The sequence below is a fragment of the Leptopilina heterotoma genome, unplaced genomic scaffold (assembly GCF_015476425.1).
Source record: "Leptopilina heterotoma isolate Lh14 unplaced genomic scaffold, ASM1547642v1 Lhet_90, whole genome shotgun sequence".
Classification (NCBI taxonomy): Eukaryota; Metazoa; Arthropoda; class Insecta; order Hymenoptera; family Figitidae; genus Leptopilina; species Leptopilina heterotoma.
The window spans coordinates 845186-866323 of NW_025111194.1; the positions used below are offsets into that span (position 1 = coordinate 845186).

Sequence of the window (21138 nt, forward strand, 5' to 3'; positions counted from 1 at the left end):
CTGTCAAATTGTTTTTAGTTCATGACGTTCATGACATATTAATAAAAATTCGTACGCCACGAACTACTATCCGCGAGAAAATGATAGGCCCCTGAAAAATGTTCGAATTTGACTTGAAATATCTCTGTTAAAAAAATTATTTGAAAAAAATGAGAAATATTTTTGGAAAGCGTGGAATCTTATATGTTTGTATACGAAAGGCCAATATTGGAAAAAAATTGTTGCACCGTACAGGTGCAGAATTACATCACAGTGTACCCCATTTTTCGACATTTTTAAAAATGGTCGACTTTGGTACAAGATTTTACACGGAAGCGATTATTCAAAAAATTCGAAAAAAGAACTATTTATTAACTGAATCTGTCCAAACGAATTTGCTTTATAATTATTAAAAAATCTTAATTATTATTGTATTTATTAACAATAATAGGAGACAATGTTATCTCTGGTTCTAATAGTCTAATTGAAATAAATCAAATTGGAAGTTGTAAATAATTAATCTTTTTATTATCCCCAATGGGAAATTTACAACTGGCGTAGTACTGCGCCAGCACTGGCAGCACTGGCGGCAAGGCTGAGAGCCAGCACTGGCATGGCACTGGGATGATAACGCCGTCTGGCGCTGCCGAAGTACTGTCTGTCAGTGCTGCCAGACAGCGCTGGCGCAGCACTGGACCAGTGCTGGCTGAGAATATTGCCGCAATAAATGCCGTATTGTTATTAATTAGTCGTAAATTCATAATTATAAATAATTTAACAACAAAATGGTAAATAATATTAATAAATAGTTATTATTCATAAAATATTTATCTTCTTAAAGAAATTGCATTAAAGATGGAGACTAACAATGGATATAGTAAATGAAGTAGAAAAAAATTGTTTATAACATTTAAAAATTAAATAATAAACAATTACAGTAAGTGTGCATTAGATTTTCATATTTTAGTACCTAACGATTGGAATCTAGAAATATCGCAAACCTATGAAAATAAACAAAATTGCTGACGAGGGGAATCGAACCTACGACCTACGGACTAACAGACTAACGCTCTAACCACTATGCTAACGACACATGTATACAGTAAAGTATTAATATCTCAGTATCATTCAGACATACAATTATTGAGTCAAAGATGAGAAAAAAATAGGGATACGTTAGAAATAATAAATTGAAATAAAATAAATTGAACTAAATTTTTAATAATTAAATTACTTTACTTATTGCATTTAACATTTTACGTCATTCTTAAATTACGTGGTAATTTTTTAATAATTTTTTATTCGTAGTAAGAAGTATAATAGTATTTTAATAGGAACCAAATTATTATTGAGATTAAAGTTTAAATTTTGTTTATAATTTTAATTTGTTTAAATAATTTATTATTTACAAAATTAGACAATTGTGTTAAATTGTTATTATTAAATTCAATAAGAATAAAAAATGAACAACTGAAAAGTAAAATATTAATTTTTTTCAATAAATTTATATTTATAAACATTTATAAACTTTTTTTATAATTTTTTTCAAGTTTATGTCAAAAAAGCAATGTTGGCAAAGAGCGTCGTGAACAATTTTTCTATACTCAGCCAGCACTTGCCGCCGTGGCTTGTCCAAGCTTTGGCGAAACAAAAATTCTGTACTGCGCCAGCACTAATTGTCGAGGCTCGGCTAGACTACGCCGAACAATCGTCTGAGTACTAAGCCAGTGGTGAACATCGGCACTACACTGGCATTTCCCATTGGGTCTTAGCTGATTAAGAAAAACGAAATTCTTCTATTAATTACATTTTTCAACATTTATTTGGACAGTTTTTTTTTCTTGAGAACAAGTGTAAAACGGTTGCAAAAACCAAATTTTTTTCGACAAAATCTTAACCCTGTCATAAATAATACTACGAACTTCTCCAAAATGTGGACTCAGAACAAAGCTTAGAATTTTTTTCACATAGGCTATACAGTGCATGCCAGATTTTTATTTATGACAGGGTTAAGATTTTGTCGAAAAAAATTGGGTTTTCGCAACCGTTTTACACTTGTTCTCAAGAAAAAAAAACTGTCCAAATAAATGTTGAAAAATGTAATTAATAGAAGAATTTCGTTTTTCTTAATCAGCTAAGATAATAAAAAGATTAATTATTTACAACTTCCAATTTGATTTATTTCAATTAGACTATTAGAACCAGAGATAACATTGTCTCCTATTATTGTTAATAAATACAATAATAATTAAGATTTTTTAATAATTATAAAGCAAATTCGTTTGGACAGATTCAGTTAATAAATAGTTCCTTTTTCGAATTTTTTGAATAATCGCTTCCGTGTAAAATCTTGTACCAAAGTCGACCATTTTTAAAAATGTCGAAAAATGGGGTACACTGTGATGTAATTCTGCACCTGTACGGTGCAACAATTTTTTTCCAATATTGGCCTTTCGTATACAAACATATAAGATTCCACGCTTTCCAAAAATATTTCTCATTTTTTTCAAATAATTTTTTTAACAGAGATATTTCAAGTCAAATTCGAACATTTTTCAGGGGCCTATCATTTTCTCGCGGATAGTAAGAATATTATTTTATAGAAATGAAACGACTTTTCCAAATTTTATCAAACCGGAAGTACAGCACTTAGGCTGTAACAAAGTAATTAAAAAACGGTTTTAACAAAAAGAAAAATAATAAATACAAAGTAATTAAAAAACGATTTTATCAAAAAGAAAATTAATAATAATAATAATAATAATAATGTGCCGCGTTTCTAAGAAAGGTATCTTAAGCAGCAAAAATTTGAGGTTATGTTTATAATTTTTATAATAATAATAATATAAATAATAATTTTTTAAAAATAAGTATATAAATTATTATCGATTTGTGAATCATACCTTTTTCCCATTACTTTTTCGACAATCAGGAGCCTTGTATTATAATAACCTCTTTCTCGACATTAATTTCCGCACTATTTTACCGGAATTACTATTCGCAATATATATGAGCGGGGCACATTAATATACTTGGATTTCTTGTGCCTTTTTAACACATATAAGTATATTTATATATATATATATATATATATAGAAGGTGCGGTAGCATATAGGCGCCCCATTCAATCTCGAAAGGTAATTCTATTCCCCTTCCCTTGAAAAGCTCTCGCCGCGGGCACGGGTTCAGACTCGTATATAGCACTATACAATACGCAAAATTATTAACGATCACCTCGACCCTCGTAACGCCTTCTCGTCCCGCAGACAATACCGGGTGTTGCTTCAAAAAATTTTCGACAATATTTTTCTTTTTTTTTTTTCTTCAAACATTTTCACGCGTAAGAAAATAATAATGAACCTTCTGCACAAACCGCATGGAAAAACCACAATCATATTATATACGCATCCAAGAAGGAAAAAAATATATAAGACGCAGCTTTCGACATTTTTCCTATTTGTCATTTTGTCAACGTGAAAACAGACCGCAAAAAATGGTTCATTTTCAAAGTTTCTGGATCTTTTTTTTTTGATAAATTGCATCAAGGATTTTTATGTAAGTTCAACTTTTCGGTTACTTCTTTTCTAGGTTATAAGGTTTGCTTTAGAAAATAAAATGATAATTATTTCTGGAAAATTTTCCTATTCTGTTTAATTTTATACATGAAAATTTTCATTTTTCGGTTACTTTTTCTTTTGGAAAATAAAATTATGGTAATTATTTCTTTTCTTGAAGGTGGAAAATTTCTATTAAAGAGATGTGGATAAATTAATGGATTTTTATATTGATGGTTTAAAGTAATTTTATGCTAACTTTAACATGGATCTGAAACGACAATTGTTATTTAACAGTATATTCAGATAGAATTCTAAATAAAAGTTAGCGAAATTATTATTATTTTCTAATTCTTTTTTAACGTTTCTAGGTTAGGTTTATCCTTGAAAACCAAATCGTAATTGTCAATATTTCCATTGGACTAAAAATTATTCCGAAATTATTCAAAACTAACTTTTTCCTTAAAATGGATTTCTAGGTTATAGGTTTTTTATGTGTGAAAATCAAATCGTAATTATAAATGTTTCAAAAAAAATTATTGTGCCGAACAAAGAAAAAATTTTTTTTTTTTAATCTTCTAGACCTGTATTTAGATTAAATCACCCCGAATAGGACATGTGATTGAATAGAAAAAAAAAGAATACATTTATACGATATTTTCTATGCGCTCACTTGTTACAGATTACCTCATCTCGAACAATGAAAAAGGATCAAGACCCGCGTTTGGAAGGTGCAGTTTCGCTCATTTCGTGTATATTAAAGTGCGTGCATAAATTAGGGTTCCCCCTTTTTTTTCGCTTTTCGTTTGTGCGCGCGCGCTCGCTCCTTAACCCATATTTCTGACCACGAAATAGCGGCACGTGAGTTTATATCCCAAAGTGCTTTTTGAATTTACTCTTTTCTATTATATACAAAATTTATATGCCTCGGCCTCTTTTTTATTTCTCCATTTCTATGGTTTTAATTCCCTTATAAAAATTACCACAAACTCAATTTCAAATTGCTTTTATATTTAAAAAAATTTTTTTTTTTTTAAATTTTATTTCTTACATTTTTTATATATAAAAAATATAAATTTTATGTCCTTAGAAAAAATGTTAAGTTTTTAATTTTAAAAACATTTAATTTTCTAAAAGAATAACGATTTTAATTATTTAGAAAAAGAAACTTTTCGGTATTCTTTTGTATGTGCGCGGAAAAGTATCAAGTTCACCCCAACATATCCGTATATTGAAAAAGTGGAAACGAAAAAAGAAAACAAAGCGCTAAAAACGCCCATTTTCCGCACTTTTTTTTCCTGTTTATATTATGTAAGGAAAAAATAGTTTCTGACCATTTCTCACCTTACATATATTTATACAAAAAATTTTTTCTAAATAACTCCCGAAATATTTTTGCGGAAGTTTCAAATTGCTTGCGGGAGGAAGAGGAGGTGCGGACATATAACCAATAGTAGGCCACAGAAAATAAAGAAACACAAAACCCCCAAAAAAATAAGTGTTGCTATGGGTTGACATACATAATATATAATAAAAGAAAAAGAACCGAACGTGACGATCACCACGATTTTCATCAGAAGATACATCGACTTTTTCCTCGTCAGTCACGTGTGTTTCGCGCTATACATCAAGTCGTAAATCTATGTGATGTTAAAAAATCTACGTCACAAAAAAAACAAAAAATAATATCGAAGGGATGCATTTTATATATATATATATATATATATATATATATATATACGAAAATGCAGATCCAGATCCCAAAGCCGAATTGTAAAAACGTAAGCCGGCCTACTTATAAAGTGGGGCTCGACCGAATTTATTATAATACAAAATTATTTGTATAGAGAGCGCGTTGAATCCCCGAATTTAATCTCCGCTCGAACCGGATCTCAGAGATCCACTCCTAACAGTTCCAATGTAGGGGATTATATGCCAACTATACTAAAACTAGGGACTGCTATCTGAAGCTCTCTTCTCTTCTTTAAAAAGAAGAAAAAAAGACCCCCTCCTCTTCACCCTTTAACCACCCTTTTTTTTAAATACATAACCTCTTTTGAAAACCCGACTTTGGAGCACCCTAGAAATTAAGAAGCGAGTGAGAAGAATTTATTATGAATATTATCATACATGGGGTGTGTGTATGATAATAATATAACGAAAAGGCGTATAAGTGCAAGAGGGACAAGTTATATGCGTGTATATATAAATACACATACAAAATAATATAATAATAATAATAATATATATATATATATATATATATATATATAAATTGCATATATTTTTATATATATGATATATATTTATATGTGTAAAGATATTATATATATATATATATATATATATATATATATATACACGCGAGGCAAAAAGAGTCCCTGATGAGTTGCGAGGTGTATTATTAAAATAAATCCACTCCTGAATAGACGAGTTGGAAACAATATATGCAGATCATTTTTTTTTCTCGGCTCTGTATAGAATTCGAATTAATCAGAATATTCAAAACAGATTTTTAAGAAAAATTACGTGTGTGTATGTTGTTTGGATTAAAAAAACGTTTTTCTTTTGTCTCTAAAGACCCTTTTCTTTATAATAATATGGAACTCGTCCTTCTTTTTTTTAGGTTAGGTCCTGAACAAACTGATGCGGCAAGAAAAATAATATGACCGTTTATTGTCAATATTTGTACTACTGCGCTAGCAATTTAGAATATACCATCTCGACATCAAATTTTTACTAATAATATTCAAGAAAAAGTTATACGCGAAATTTTATAAAAAAAAATTACAAATCTTAAACATAATGTAACTTGACGTAGACTTATTAAAGAGACAGAAAAGGACAAGCGATATTTTTTTCTCTTATAAAAGTTTTTGCTTAGAACTTTTAAAGCCAACGTATAATACACCTATTATTCGCGAATAACGCGAAGCTTATGAGTTAGAAAAGGACTGATATATATTCCCGTTCTTTTCTATCCCACGCACTTCGTTCGCGAATCTATTCTTAGTTGACCTTGACAATTTTACTTTATGGCCCATACGCATGCGCCGCTATAACTCTCCCATTGGTAGGAAAAGGCGCGCTTATTTAAAAAGCTATATTCGACTAAAACGAAATAAACTTATTTTATAATAAACGAACAGAAAAAATTTTTAAAACTATAAAAATAAGGCCCTAAAAAACGAAAAGTACAAGAAGTAAAGAAGACCTTCTATCCTTCAATTGAAAAAATCGCAAAAAGTTTTAATTTTCTCGTTCATACATTTATATATAGAGTGAATAATTGTTTTTGACAAAGTGTGACATGAAAATCACATCTTGACGACATGAAACACCTGATAATGTGTATAAAAGGGGCAATGAGGAAAGGGGGGGGGGATTGGGGTTTATATTAATCGAAGTGTGCGTATATATATAATGTTGGCGAATTTCAACGCGTGGTTCGTGCTTGAAAACGTGTTGCGCGCACAGTTAAGCATCGGGTATCGTTCGAATCGAGGGGGAACATAGGAAAGCGGGTTCAACGTCGCCGGTGCGGGCCCTTTGTTCAAAAAGGAACGACGCGTGCCTGTGCACGTGTGCACGACCAATGCCTATACGCGCACCCTCTCATCCCCCTCTCTCTCTTTTTTTTTATTTTAATAGTATATTTCTCACTCGCACTTTTACTGATCAGTGCACACACCTTTGGCTACTCGTTCACTCTCGAAAAACTGCCCCCTAGCTCTCTTTTACTCTTTGACTCTCTCTTTTTCTCCCTTAATTTTCTCTTTTTTTTCTTTTTCTCTCTCTCTCTCTCTGGTACTCTTTTTTCCGCTTCTCTCTCTTTTTTGGTCTTTTTCTCTCTTTTTTTGTCTCTTATTTTCTCTTTCTTTCTATTTTTTGTCTTTTCATTTATCCCCCTCTCTCCTTTTCTCCCTTACCCTCTCGGGTGCTGCTACCAAAAAACGCAGCGCGCATAGTCATATCTATCATCTAACCCAGCACACCACTTTTGTCCATTATTGTCGATCAGGGAAATATTGGCTGGAGTATACAGAGTAAAAGTGAACAAGGAAATGTATCAATTTTCGAGAACACTTCCCTTTTGAGCCCTTGTGTCTTTTACTCTCTAGTACTCTAATTTCCCGATCCCTATTTGAAAAAAAAATCCCTACCACAATTTTCACTAACTATATATATATTCTACACTGTAAAAAATTTAGGGAGTTAACGGACTCGAGAGTTGGGAGTTAAATTTTTCGAGTTAAAAATCAACTCCAAAAGAGAGTTAATTTCTAACTCCTTTCATTCAACACCCGCGCGAGTTATTTTTTCCTTGGGGAGTTAGCATTTGGGTGTGAAATTTTAACTCTCTTTATTTAAGTCCCCTGGCATTAACTCCCCAATGGGTGCGACTTTTATAGACCCCCCGGGGGAGTTAAAATTTAACTCCCTTTTTTTACAGTGTATATGCTTTATACACATGCACTCAGGGTGGAAGAATAACATTAAATTAAAATAAATTAAGTAAAAATAACATTAAATAAAAATAAATTAAATAAAAGTAACATTAAATTACAAATTACGTGAATAATATGTAAAAAACTAAATTTTAAACTCAGACTTCGCACTCGATAATTAATTTTAAAAAAGTAGCAAAAAGTTAGTTTCAAACTAAGAAAAGTAGTAAAAAAGTAGATAACAAAAAATTAAACATGCGATAAAAAAAACTCATTTTTGACACTTCACAATTCTGATGAAATTTCCATTCTACATTTTATTTTCCTAACTTTTTCCTAATTTTCATCAAAAATATTTACTTCTTTCTTATCCTGCTAATAAATTAAATTCCTGCAACGAATTTTATTATATTTATGAAAGAATTCAAATATTAATATTAAATTAATAATTAAATTCCTGCAACAAATTTTATTATATTTATGAAAGAATTCAAATATTTATAAAAATAATTTAATTCTTGCGAAGAATTTTATAAAAAATTTTATATAGATTCATTTCTTTCGACTAATTTTATGCAAATTCTAAATTAAATAATTGAATTCATGAGAAAATTTTATTATTAATATGAAAAGAATTGAATTCTGATGAAGATTTTTAATTTTTACAATAAAGTTTCTAAATAATTGAATTTTGCTTGGAAATTTTATGAAAATAGTATAGATATTGAAAATCTCATTGAATTGCGAAAAATTTTTTAAAATAATTGAATATGTCTATGTGGCATATTTTATTCAATTTTTTTGAAAATAATTAAATTCCTAAAAAGCATTTTATTATTTATGAAAATAATTTAATTCTTGCGAACGATTTTATTAGGATTTTTTAAAATAATTTAATTTTAAAGAAGTTTATGAATTTTATAAATAATTGAATTTTTATGATGAATATTGTTTATTATGAAAATAATTGAATTTTATAAAGAATTTTATTAGAATGCCTCAAAATAATAATTATTGAATCTTCGGGAATAATTTTGTTATTTATCTTTAATAATTGAATTCTTTCGAAGAATTATTTATGTAAATAATTAAATTCTTGGAAGAATTTTATTAAAATATTTGAAAATAATTAAATTCCTGTAAAAAATTCTAAAATATTTTTGTAAATATAATTGAATTCTTCCAAAGAATTTCAGAAAAACATTTTTCTAAATAATAGATATTTTTTTAAGGAATTGAAATTAAATTTTTACGAATAATTACATTTTTCTATCAATTATTACTGTAAAATTTAAAAAAAAATTGAAATCCTGCGCTAAATTTTATTATTTATGACAATAATTGAATAGTTGCTATAAGAATTTTATTCAAATTTTCAAAAATAATTGAATTCCTGAGAAGAATTTTATTATTTATGAAAATAATTTAATTATTGCAAAAAAATTTGATTAAAATGCTTAAAAAGAATAATGAATTTCTGTAAAAATTTTTGTTATTTTTGAAAATAATTGAATGTTGCAAAAAATTTTATTCAAATGTCTCAAAATAATTGAATTTTCGGGAATAATTTTGATATTTATCGACATAATATTGAATTCTTTCGAAGAATTAATTATGTAAATAAAATTAAATTCTTGGGAAAAATTTTATTAAAATCTAAAAGAATAATTGAATTATTATTGAATTCCACAAGAATTGAATTCTTGTGGAAAACTTATTATATATGTAAAAATAATTGAATTTTCGATTAATTAATTAAAAATAGTATTAAAAATAATTAAAAATTCTTTGATGAGTTTTATTATTTATGAAAATAATTGAATTATTGCTTAAAATTTTATCAAAAACCTCAAACAAAAATAAAAATTGTAAAAATTAGCATTTCTTATTACTTTTTTTGTTCCTTATACACAATGGATGGAAATTTTTTTTAAAATTATCCTAAGACAGGCTCAAAAGAACAAATTAGAATATTTTCTATATATATATGAAAAAGAAAAGAACGTCAAAAGATTTTTTCTAACAACGTAATCCTTAACTCTCCAGCTTCTTTAGATTCTATATCTCCACTTTTGTCCTTTGTTTCGGTTTCACATTTCCCGACGTTTTCCCACTTATTAACCAGTAAACCGATCCTCCTCCACTCTAAATCATTATCATCGCGGTATTGTCTTTCAAATGGTCGAAAAAATGATGGTATACCAAAATAAAACAATAGTTTAAGTAATCCTCTACCGGAGTCTAATATTCTAATTCTTTTTGCCATCACGCGCACATAATACAAAAAGAAATTCAAATCGACAAAAAAGACAAAAAGATGAAATAAACATTCCAAGATCCCTGCACGTGATGATGTTCAAAAATGGCCTATATGGGTAGTTTGAAAAGTATAACCCAATTATAATATTCAGAGCGCGCGCGCTCGCGAGCGTTTTTTCGTATGGGGCCCTTTTTAAAAAGATGCCTATCATATAAGCCTAGGAGAAAAAGGGCTGATGGTGGTGTGCTTTGAAAAAATGCAAATGACCAAATAAATTTATTCGACAAAGATCGGTCAGTGGGATCGCTGCTGATTTTTTTATCATGCCCTCAGGGCATTTATAACAACCAAATGTCTTCTGGGCTATCATCCTACTCACGTATGGTAATCACTGTTATACTGATGAATAGTTTGCGTATCAACTTGACGTGAATATATAACATGTATAGCATTTTTTTAGTACCTTTATATGTGTAGCAATACTTTGTTTCTCTGAAATGCTTGTTAGCAAAATTTTTCCCCAAATTCTTTCTCTTTTGTTTTTCACTATCTAGTTTGTTATGGTCCAAGATCATTATTAATATCATCATTATTATCATCATTATTATTATCATCATCATTGTTAGTATCATCATTATTAGTATTACTATCACTATTACCATCATTACTAGTACCATCATTATTAATATCATTGTTATTATCATCATTGTTAGTACCATCATTATTAATATCATCATCATCATGATCATCATCATTATTATTATTTTTATTATCATTATTATTTTAAGTATCTTCACCATCGTGACCATATATTCACGTCGTGAGGACCATGATAATCATCAATTGTCGTCATCGTCATCATATCCTTATCCACTACAATAGTTTTCTAGAAGTTGAAAATTCGTTCTTATGGGTACATGGTACACGCGCCCGATTCTTTTCCTGGCATATGGTGCTTTCTCTCCTCTCTCTCTCTCCTTCCTTCTCTCTTTTTGTCTCCCTCTCTCTCTCAAGTTCCGGGGGAGCGTATACAACAAGGGTCGAGTAAAGAAAAACGTGAGGGCTGCTACTACTACTACTACTACTACTGCGGCGCGTGCTCAAAATCCCCACCATTACACCTCTTTTTTTCCCCCCTTCAAATAAGTTCTCGTCCTTCTCGCTCGAATTCGTTTTTACATTATTGCATCCCCCTTGCTCTCGCACATACATACATATACTCTCTCCCTCGGGTGTTCTGTAAACGCTGAAACCCAACCCATCTATCGGATGTCCGCGCTCATTCTCAATGTAGACGCCATGCCGAGCATAGCACGCGGTACGATTAACGCGAATTTCAATTAATTATTATTGTTTTTACCATATAATGTAATTGCAATTAAGTATTAATTGATTTTAAAGTAACAGTGTTTTGGGAATAGTTTGTGCCTTCCAAAGAGTGTTCACTAGCAGAAATAGTGCGCGGTTAAAAAGCCGTTAGTGTACCTCCATTTTGAAAAACGGTAATGATGTTTTAAGTGATTTGTACAATTTTCTAAATTCTGTGGTTTAAGGAAAGTGGTTTTTCGGAAGTACCCCTTTTGTACTGAAAGTTACAAAGGGTTTTTAGTTTCTAGCAGAGGATTTGCTATATATACGTTCTGCATACTGTTTGCTGCATTGCTCGTAGTAAATAGCAACTAAGCTTCAAATTATTGCTTTGCAAATGAAGTCTGCATTAATATTGAATCCGAATTTAGCCAAATATTCCGAATAATAGTTCTTGGATGTCCGCTAATATGAGAGAGAAATTCGCAAACTTTTCCGGAAGGTTAGTCCTATTTGCCAATTTGTTCTTTTCGTTCCGTTACTAAGCGAAACTCTTTTAGTGTTTTCCAAAACATATTTGTCATTTGAACCAAATTTCGTATCTTTTCAATTAGTAACTTTATCTTTCCGTTAAAATAAAGAAGCATCTTGAATGTTTGTTAACCATTTAGTGAGTTGTTAATCTTTTGCTTTTCTTACCTGTGGTTAACTTTCGTACACTTTACTATTCTTGGTTACAATTCTTAGTTACAATTTGTACCCTTGGTTAAAATTCTCTTCCCTGGGACCCCTTCGCTCCATCTGGATCAAAAATGACGACAATGGGAGTAACAGTCTTCTGCAACAGAGTCCAAATACCAAACAGCGATCGCGAACAAATGATGTTGCTGCGCACACTACAGGACAATGAGAGCAACATTCTCGGCAATTCTCGTCAACAAATAATAGCGCCAAAAAGTGTCCTAGTGTCAAATCAAAGTGTCCCATTAGTAAATGCAAATCCAACCAGTGCTATAAGTGTCCAGCAGCAAGTGACTGTTCTACCTGCGTACGATTCGACAAGACTCAAGAAACACGGTAAGAATGGTCAACCGCCACCGATGGCAGTTGCTAGACGCAATGCCAGGGAGAGGAACCGAGTGAAGCAGGTTAATGACGGTTTCACTAAACTTAGATCCTACATACCCAATCATGTAGCCGCCGGCTATGGCGATCGGGGGAAAAAACTCTCAAAAGTCGAAACACTCCGAATGGCTGTGGAGTACATTAGGGGTCTGAAGAAATTGTTGTCCGAAGCTGATGGGGTGGATTATGATTTTAGTAGTGTTGTTGATCAGGGAATTGCTACACCATCACCTAGTGGGAGTGTACTTTCGAGTAGTACGCACAATGGTTCGGGGGAGAGATTGTCCTTGGAGGATGAGGTACCCCAACCGGAAGAGGAGGATGGGGATTATCTTCTTGAGGAGGAGGATGATGATGACGAACGACGTGGGCAGAGGAATTCCCTAGCTATCAGGTAATCATCTTCTGTTAATAAAAAACTGTTAACAAATGTTGTCCATAAGGGCAAATGCCTTTTAGTGGATTTTTACTAGCTTTGATCAGCATTCGCTATAACAATCCTTTAAATTTCAGATTATCACCAAATCTCCGAACTGCCACCACAACAGCAAAGAGAAAACGAACTTCCCTTAGTGACTACTATGGACAAACCATTGGCGACGAGGAAAATGTGGAACCAAACGAATCACGAGGGACGTACGCACGTTTTTCGCCAACATCAGTGGCGTCGCCAGTAGTGGTGAAAAATGAATTTTGCCCGGTTCAAAATGAGGAGAATCTGCAAACCAGAGTCATTCTCTCGCCATACAGTGGGAGTACCGAGATTGTTGAGGTCCTTCATCCGGAAGACGAGGCGGGAACAACGGTTATCTATACCACAAGTCCCGAACCATTTTCGGGCGCTTTGTACTATAAGCATGAACCTTCCGAGTCTGGCGAATTTATGGACGTCGTCAGCTGGTGGGAACAGGAACAGGGACGACTGGTTCACCATACTCAAACTCACGCTCAACGACTGACGCACGTCTAACCGCACATACGGTGAGTTTATAATCTCAGGGTGTCTGTTTAAAAAAAAACAATCGGAAATGAAATTCAGTTCGAAATTTTAAATTATCTTAGGTATACTAAATATCCCTTGGAGGTATTTGGAGAAATTATTATTTTTTCTATCCTTGAGTAGCTACCGTGAATTTTAGCTTCACGCGATTACTCCTTGAAGGTAATTTCTAATCCAAATAACTAAATTTTAGTTATTTCACGCAAGTTTAGACAAGTACGAGTTCGGAGCATGCGCAAAAGAATTCTACGAACTCAAAACATGCGCAGTGGGTGTAATACCTTTCGGTACCCAATCGGGCGTTTGCGGTTAATTACTGCGCATGACTAAAGGACCTAGAAAACTTCTGCGCACGCTCTAACTTCATCAGTCCGAATTCGGAAATATACAAAATTCCATAAAACAGAACCAAATTTTTCCTTCTTTTGCATATTTTTTTTTTATAATTTCCGTTAAAGTTCAAAAAGGGAAATTAACAGTTCAATTAACAAAAATATTTCCGTTTCGTGTCTCGGGAATTGGAGAAGGAAATTGTTCTTGGTTATTGATGAAAGAGTAGTAAAGTACTTACCGTGTTTCAAACACGGATGTCTTGTATATCCACGTGGGAGACCACGTGCGTTCATTTCTTGTTAGAACGCAGGCAGCTCGTTCACTTGGCACGTCGTCTTTTCGAATGCACGTGGTGACGATGTGGAGACAGTGAGAAAGAGAGGATGTGCGGGTTGCAAGTAGAAACTCGTGTATTTTGAAGACGCACGTGGTTGTCATCCAAAAATATAACAGACGCGACTCTCCTTTTCTAAAGAACCACTTTGCCTCCCGATGAAAATAATAATTCTTTACAGTACGACGTCATACTTCATACATATGAGAAACTTGTTATAACTACACATGTTGTACTGTACACTTTTTTAAAATCGTACCCTGTAAACCGGAAATGCCAAAAATTATTTTTGCTGACTATAATTTTGTAAGTATAGAATTCGAAGAAATTGGTATAATTTTCCGAAGACGTTTGTCATTTTAAATTGACAAATAATTTTTAGATTCGTTATAAGATCTATTAAAATTTCTCAAGATTCTTCAGAATTCCTTAAAATTCTTTTAAAATTCCTTAAGAATTTCTTAAGAATCTAACATTTTTTAAAAATTATTTAGAATTCGTTCAGAATTGCATAAGATTTTAAAGAATTTCTCAACATATTTCAAGAGGCGTTAAACTTTTTTCAGATTTCTTAAGAATACTTAAATATTCCCTTAAAATGTTTTAAGAAATCCTTAATATTCTCTAAGATGTCATTTAGAATTTATTAAGATTTTAAAGAATTTCTTAAGATTCTTCAAAATTCCACATAATTTTTTTAAAATGTACTATAATTTAGTCAAGATTTCTTAAAGTTAAATTAGGATTTAGGTTCCTTAAAATTCGTTTAAATTCTTTAAACTCTTTAAAAATACCTTAGAATTGTTTTGGGTTCCTTAAAAATTTTTGAAGATACCTTAAGATTTTCATAAGAGTCTTAAAAATTTCTTGTAAATTCAAAGAACTTCTCAAAGATGCTTCAAGATTATACTTAAGATTTATTAAAATTTGTTTTAAATTTCTTTGAATTCTTTAAGATTATTTATAAATTCATTAAAGTTTCATAAGATGCCTCTAAAATTACTGAAGAATAACTCAAGATTCGCTTAAGGTTCTTTAAAATACTTTAAGATTCTTTAAAATTCCTTAAAATTCTTCAAAATATTTTTAGATTTTATAAAATTCCAAAGATTTTCTTAATTTTTTAAAAAATTCCTTAAGATTCTTTAAAATTCCTTAGCATTCTTTAAAATTCTTTAAAGTTCCTTAAAACTTTTCTAAATGTTTTCAGATTTTATAAGATTTCAAAAAATTTCCTTAATGTTCTTTAAAATTCCTAAAGATTCTTTAAAAGTCCTTAGGATTCTTTAAGATCTTTAAGAATGTCCAAAGTTTCTTGAAATTCTTTAAAATGTTTTAAAATTTAATAAGATTTCAAAGAGTTTCATAATGTTCTTTGAAATTCCTTAAAATTCTTTAAGATTATTTCTTAATATTCTTTAAGATACCCTAAAAGTTTCTTAATGTTCTTTAAATTTCCTTAAAATTCTTTAAAATTCCTTAGGATTCTTTCAGATTTTTAAGAATGTCTAAAGTTTCTTAAAATTCTTTAAAATGTTTTAAAATTTAATAAGATTTCAAAGAGTTTCTTAATGTTCTTTAAAATTCCTTAAGATTCTTTAAGATATTTCTTAATATTCTTTAAGATTCTCTAAAATTCTTTATGATTCCTTAAAATTCTTAAAAATGTCTTTAGATTCCTAATATTTCGTTAAAGTTTCTTTTAGATTTAAAAAAAATTCTTAATTTTCTTCAAAAGTCCTTAAAATTTTGAAAAATTCATTAAAATTCCTTAAGATTTTAAAAAATTCTTTAAAGTTCCTTAAGATTTTTAAGAATTTTTTAAAATTCTTTTAGGTCATTTAAAATTCTCGAACATCCCTTAAAAATTCTTCAAGATTTAAAAGAGTTTCCTAAAAATTCTTCACAATTCGTTAAAAAAAAAACCCTCATAGATTCCCTAAAACCCAAAACTTTAAAAATCCGCAAATTCTAAAAAAAACAAAATTTGACTTCATCGTTTATGAAATATTCCTGATGTGTTTAGTCTGGAAATTGTTTGTGAGAGACCCTATAATACCATGTACACACTGACTCTGTCAGTGGTCTGGAGACATTATCCAGCTACAAATATAGAATATGCGATGTTTCCTGAGAAAGGGAGAAAGAAGAACGTGCGCCATACGTGATCATATATTTACATATATATATATGAACGTTCGTGTCTCTCTATGTGTATAAAATCGACTCTCAAAAACTCTTAAAGCCACGAAACGGCGCTGGAAACTTACTAGCGTGCCATATGGACAGCAAAACGATCGAGATGTCGGCCACAGTATGGATACCATATGCTTCTCAAAGAGAACCTTAAACAGAAAATATATATATATATATATAAAACCCAAAAAGGAAGAAATGTAGACATAGGTCTTGTGTTTTTAGTCGCACGACGAGAAATGGTTCCTTTAAAAAAAAATCCCCTTGACCTTCGGATGGATCAATTATTAAAGAGGTGATAGCTGAACATAAGAAGATATAGTCATGTCTGGAGAACTCAATAACTCTTTTTAATTAATTTAGTATTATAATTATATTATCAGTATATGCTATATTTTACCTAATTTTTATTTATATTATCAATATAATCATAATAATTACACTATTTTCTTGATGATACCAAATTAATTAATTTTTGTCCCTTTAAAAATTTCTCGAGTATTTGATGATCATTTTTTCTTTTTACCAATTGGGAAATATAATTCCTGGAAGGTGTGTTTGAGTGTCACATCGACCAGGGTCACGATCGACCGTTTTTAAAAGCGAGGACACGAGAAAAGTGCGTCGATAAGATTGATACGCATGTTTCATGAAACATGCGGGTGCCACCGGCATAATTTGCAAGAATAATAATGGACTATCATTGAGAGTTGAGGCACCATACGAAAGTTCTTTTTTTTTCCTTGTCCCCTACGAAAATCCTGCGATAAATATATTGTCGTACGAAAATATAAAGCCAGCTGCGATAAGGATTTTAAAAAAAATTAAAGATGATTTAAATTCCCAGTAGGAGATTTTATTGCAGAAGTACCATAATAGACTCAACCTTCCCCTCATCCCCTCCAGAAGGTTGTATCAAGGAATTTATTGCAGAAGTACCATAATAGACAAAATCTTCCCCCCCCCCCTCTGGAAGGTAGAGTCTCTTATGGTACTTCTGCAAATAAATTTATTGCAGAAGTACCATAATAGATTCAATCATCTCCCGCCCTTTCTGGAAAATTGAGTCTCTTATGGTACTTCTACAATAAATCCCTCGTTTCTATATATGGTTCAAACAAATTTTTATTATAAACAAAAAATTTGCTGGTCTCTTCTAAATATTTTCTGTTTTGAAATCGAAAGATAAAAAGGTTTCTTCCTGGGGTAAATAAATAAAAAAATAAAGAGGAATAAATTACGGCTTAGAGACAAGTTTTCACACTTCTAGGTGGCTATTAAAAAAATTAGTCTCCGAGAGTATTATAGTTTAAGTCAAGGATTCATTTTCACTGCGCGGCTCGGTCATATAAGAGGCTTGACGTCGAGTTCGCGATAAGCGAATGGCAGTCCAGGGAGGAATTTATTGAATTAATTTGCCGCGTCGACGCATCTCGTAAACTTCGTAGATGACCTCACTTTGTAATTGTCGTAAATTACTGAACGTTCTCTCTTTCTCCCCCTCCCTTCTTCTCTCTCTTACTCTCTCTCCTTTGGTCCCTTTGCGACTTCTCAACTCTTCTTCTTTGCCATTTTCACATTGTATATTTTTTTCGAATCATATTTGTTCTCCTATTTTGTATTTTTCTATATATAGTTTCATTTTTTCCCCTGGTTTTTTCTCTCGTGTAATTTTTTTATAATTAAGCATTAATTATTAAGAAATAAGTTAATTTTTGAGTTATAAGACAAAAACGAAGACAAATTTTTGAGGTTATAGTTTCGCAGTGTGTTTGCGAAATGTCCTCTTGGGATCCTATTGAAGAGAGGCCTTTAGGATGCGCGCGCACTGCGACGATGCGCACGAACTGAAAATAGATATTTGCGCAGCATTTGGCCCCGCCTTCTTTGGTCTAATATTCTTATTTGGGAACATAACCGGAATCGGAATCGATTAAGAATTTTAACTTTAAGGTTTGCTAGTGGATAACATAACCTCAAAAAAACCGTTTCTCTCTCATTTTAAAGAACGAAAATTATATAATTTCTAAATGAAATGTAAAATTCAATAGAAAAATATAGTAAGAAATAAAATATAGTGAGAAATTAAATACAGAAATTAAATATAGTGTAAGTCAAGTAAAAAAATATTTCAATAAATTAAGAACCGAAAGATTTACCGAAATGGAAAATAACAAACTAATAACGCCGAGGGTATTTTAAAATAAAGAGAGAGAGAGAGAGAGAGATTCCCCATATTTAAAGGGCGTCCTTTTAAAAATCAGGGGGAGATGATAGCAACGTCTTTTTTCCCACGATACACACTATATGTATATACGTGATGGTAAAACCTGCGAATTCGACGGGGCATCCCGAATTTAATTTTCCTCGATCCAGGTACGAATCTTATAGCTATATATATATGGGGATCTTAGTGTGTATCGTGCGTACGGGAATTTTTTGACAATGGGACGAGCAACAATGGGCTCCTGGGTGCTTACAAAAAGTATATCCTCTCTTCCCTCCTAAAGACCTAAGGGGCATATTCGATCTCCACATATATATATATAGTATACACGAATCAACCGAGAAAGTATTTCTTTTGCCAAACAATATTTCTCAGGCGACGTCCAACATTAAATATCTCAACGGCTTTTCACTATCTGGCGAAAAAGTAGAAATCAGACATATTTTTTTTTTGCCTGATTTTTATATTGTCCGTTGGACCCTTTAAATTTAGATTAATTGTTTTTTTCCCCAAAAAAGGAACGTTTTTTGAAAGTGGTCTTCTTTTCAAATTAATTAGTTATTGATTTTTATTATTAATTTTATTTTCTTATTCCTAATTATTTTTATATTATAATTATTCTTATAATTATTCTTATAATTTTTCTTATTAATAATTATTAATTAATGAAAGAAAAATTTTCAACATTTTTTGCAAGAAAACGCTCACGCTCAGAACGATGCGCACAAACTGAAAATTGACTCGTGCGCAGCATTTCGCTCCACCTTCTATGCGTATCGCGTTGAAAACGAAACTTCTTGTATAAGTATCATAATAATTTGCAATCGAATAAAACCTGAATTTAGAAACGTAAAACAAGTATGTAAATTTATTAATATACTCAACAAACTGTTATTTCTATATTTTATAAATTTATTATTTATTTTATATTATTATTATTAATGACAGAAGAAAAAAATATTATTATTAATATATATTAATTTTTGTAAATTTCTTTTTTGTTGCAGATATTATTCTTCCTCAAGGAGATAGAGATGAGAAGGTGGGGGGAAAATATCCAAAGCGTCTGTAATTTGTAAATTGTAAATTATTTAATTTAATTTAAAATTCATTGACACAATAATTAATTTATATTATACTTGTAATATTTATTTATTAAATTTTTTTATATTTTGATTTTTAAGAAAAAAATTAGACGATGAAATCGAATGTGCATGCGATATGAATGTAAAGAAAATGTAATAAGTATAATTTAAAACAGTATTTCATAAGACTTTCAGTGTGATAAAAAAGAAGGATTGACAAGTTTTTCAAAAAAAAATTAACTTAAAACTTTATGAAAACCTAATTTTTGAATTTTTTATATTTTTGAATATAAAAACAAAAAATGAAAATTATGAAAAAGTTTATAAAATTTGCATGAAAATAAACGCGTTAGTTTTACATTTTGAATGTAAAATATTTTCTAATTAAAAATTAATTTCTCCTGATTTTTACTTTTTCTATTTTTTCTTTTTATTTTCTAATTGAAATGCCAGTTTTTTTCTACTTTTAAATTAAAAAATACTTTTAAATTAAAAACAAAGTTTTTAATTTTTTACATTAAAAAGTCAGTTTTCTACTTTAAAATTTTTAAAAAATCGTTTTTAATTTTCTATATTTATTCCTTCTTTTTTAACAAAACACAAAAAGCGCAAATTTTTTATTAAAAACCGCCCGTGAAATCGATAAGTGATAAAAATATATGTAATATTCTAATAATAAAGTGATCGACGAGTCCAGAAGTGTCTTTAAGAAGGTGCCTTAAAAATATTTTTTTCAAGGCGCATTTTTCTCGAATAACTTTTTTACAAAAAAAAAAGAAAAAGAAAGAAAGAAAAAAACAGTTCCTGTAATTTAGTTGTACAAAAAATTTTCACACGGTAGAAATTTTCCATTTTTTACCATGTGAAAATTCGTCCTATTATTGTACAGCAAAAAAATAAATTGTTTATAAAAATCACAGTTAAAATAGTCATAATAACAGTAAAATAACTATTATAGATACTAACAATGATAAAATAATTATGTTAATAACAATATTTCTATAATGTTACTAAAAATAAGAATTATTATTATTTTATTATTATAACTATTAATTATGCCTAATAATTATTTATAATTAATAATAAGTAAATAATAAATAAATAATAAATAAATAACTATTTATTATTATTTATCTATTCATTTCAATGAAAATAATAATTATTTGCTACAATTATAATAATAAATATTAATAATTAATTATTTTAACGTATCATCGTAAATAAGAAAAAGGGACAAATATTTCTGTGAACTAGTCCTATTGTTCTTTTTGGTGCTCAATTTTTTTTCA

The 21138-nt window shown here is 30.2% G+C and overlaps 1 protein-coding gene across 1 annotated transcript; it reads left to right on the forward strand.

The window, feature by feature from the left end:
* Window positions 1-11449: 11449 nt before the first annotated feature.
* On the forward strand, window positions 11450-20069 carry LOC122511818 (achaete-scute complex protein T8-like). Its single transcript, XM_043627313.1, has 3 exons — window positions 11450-13068; window positions 13188-13655; window positions 19772-20069. Exons 1-2 carry the CDS (start codon window positions 12362-12364, stop codon window positions 13642-13644), a joined length of 1164 nt encoding a protein of 387 aa, XP_043483248.1. The 5' UTR covers window positions 11450-12361; the 3' UTR covers window positions 13645-13655; window positions 19772-20069.
* The last annotated feature ends 1069 nt before the right edge of the window (window positions 20070-21138 follow it).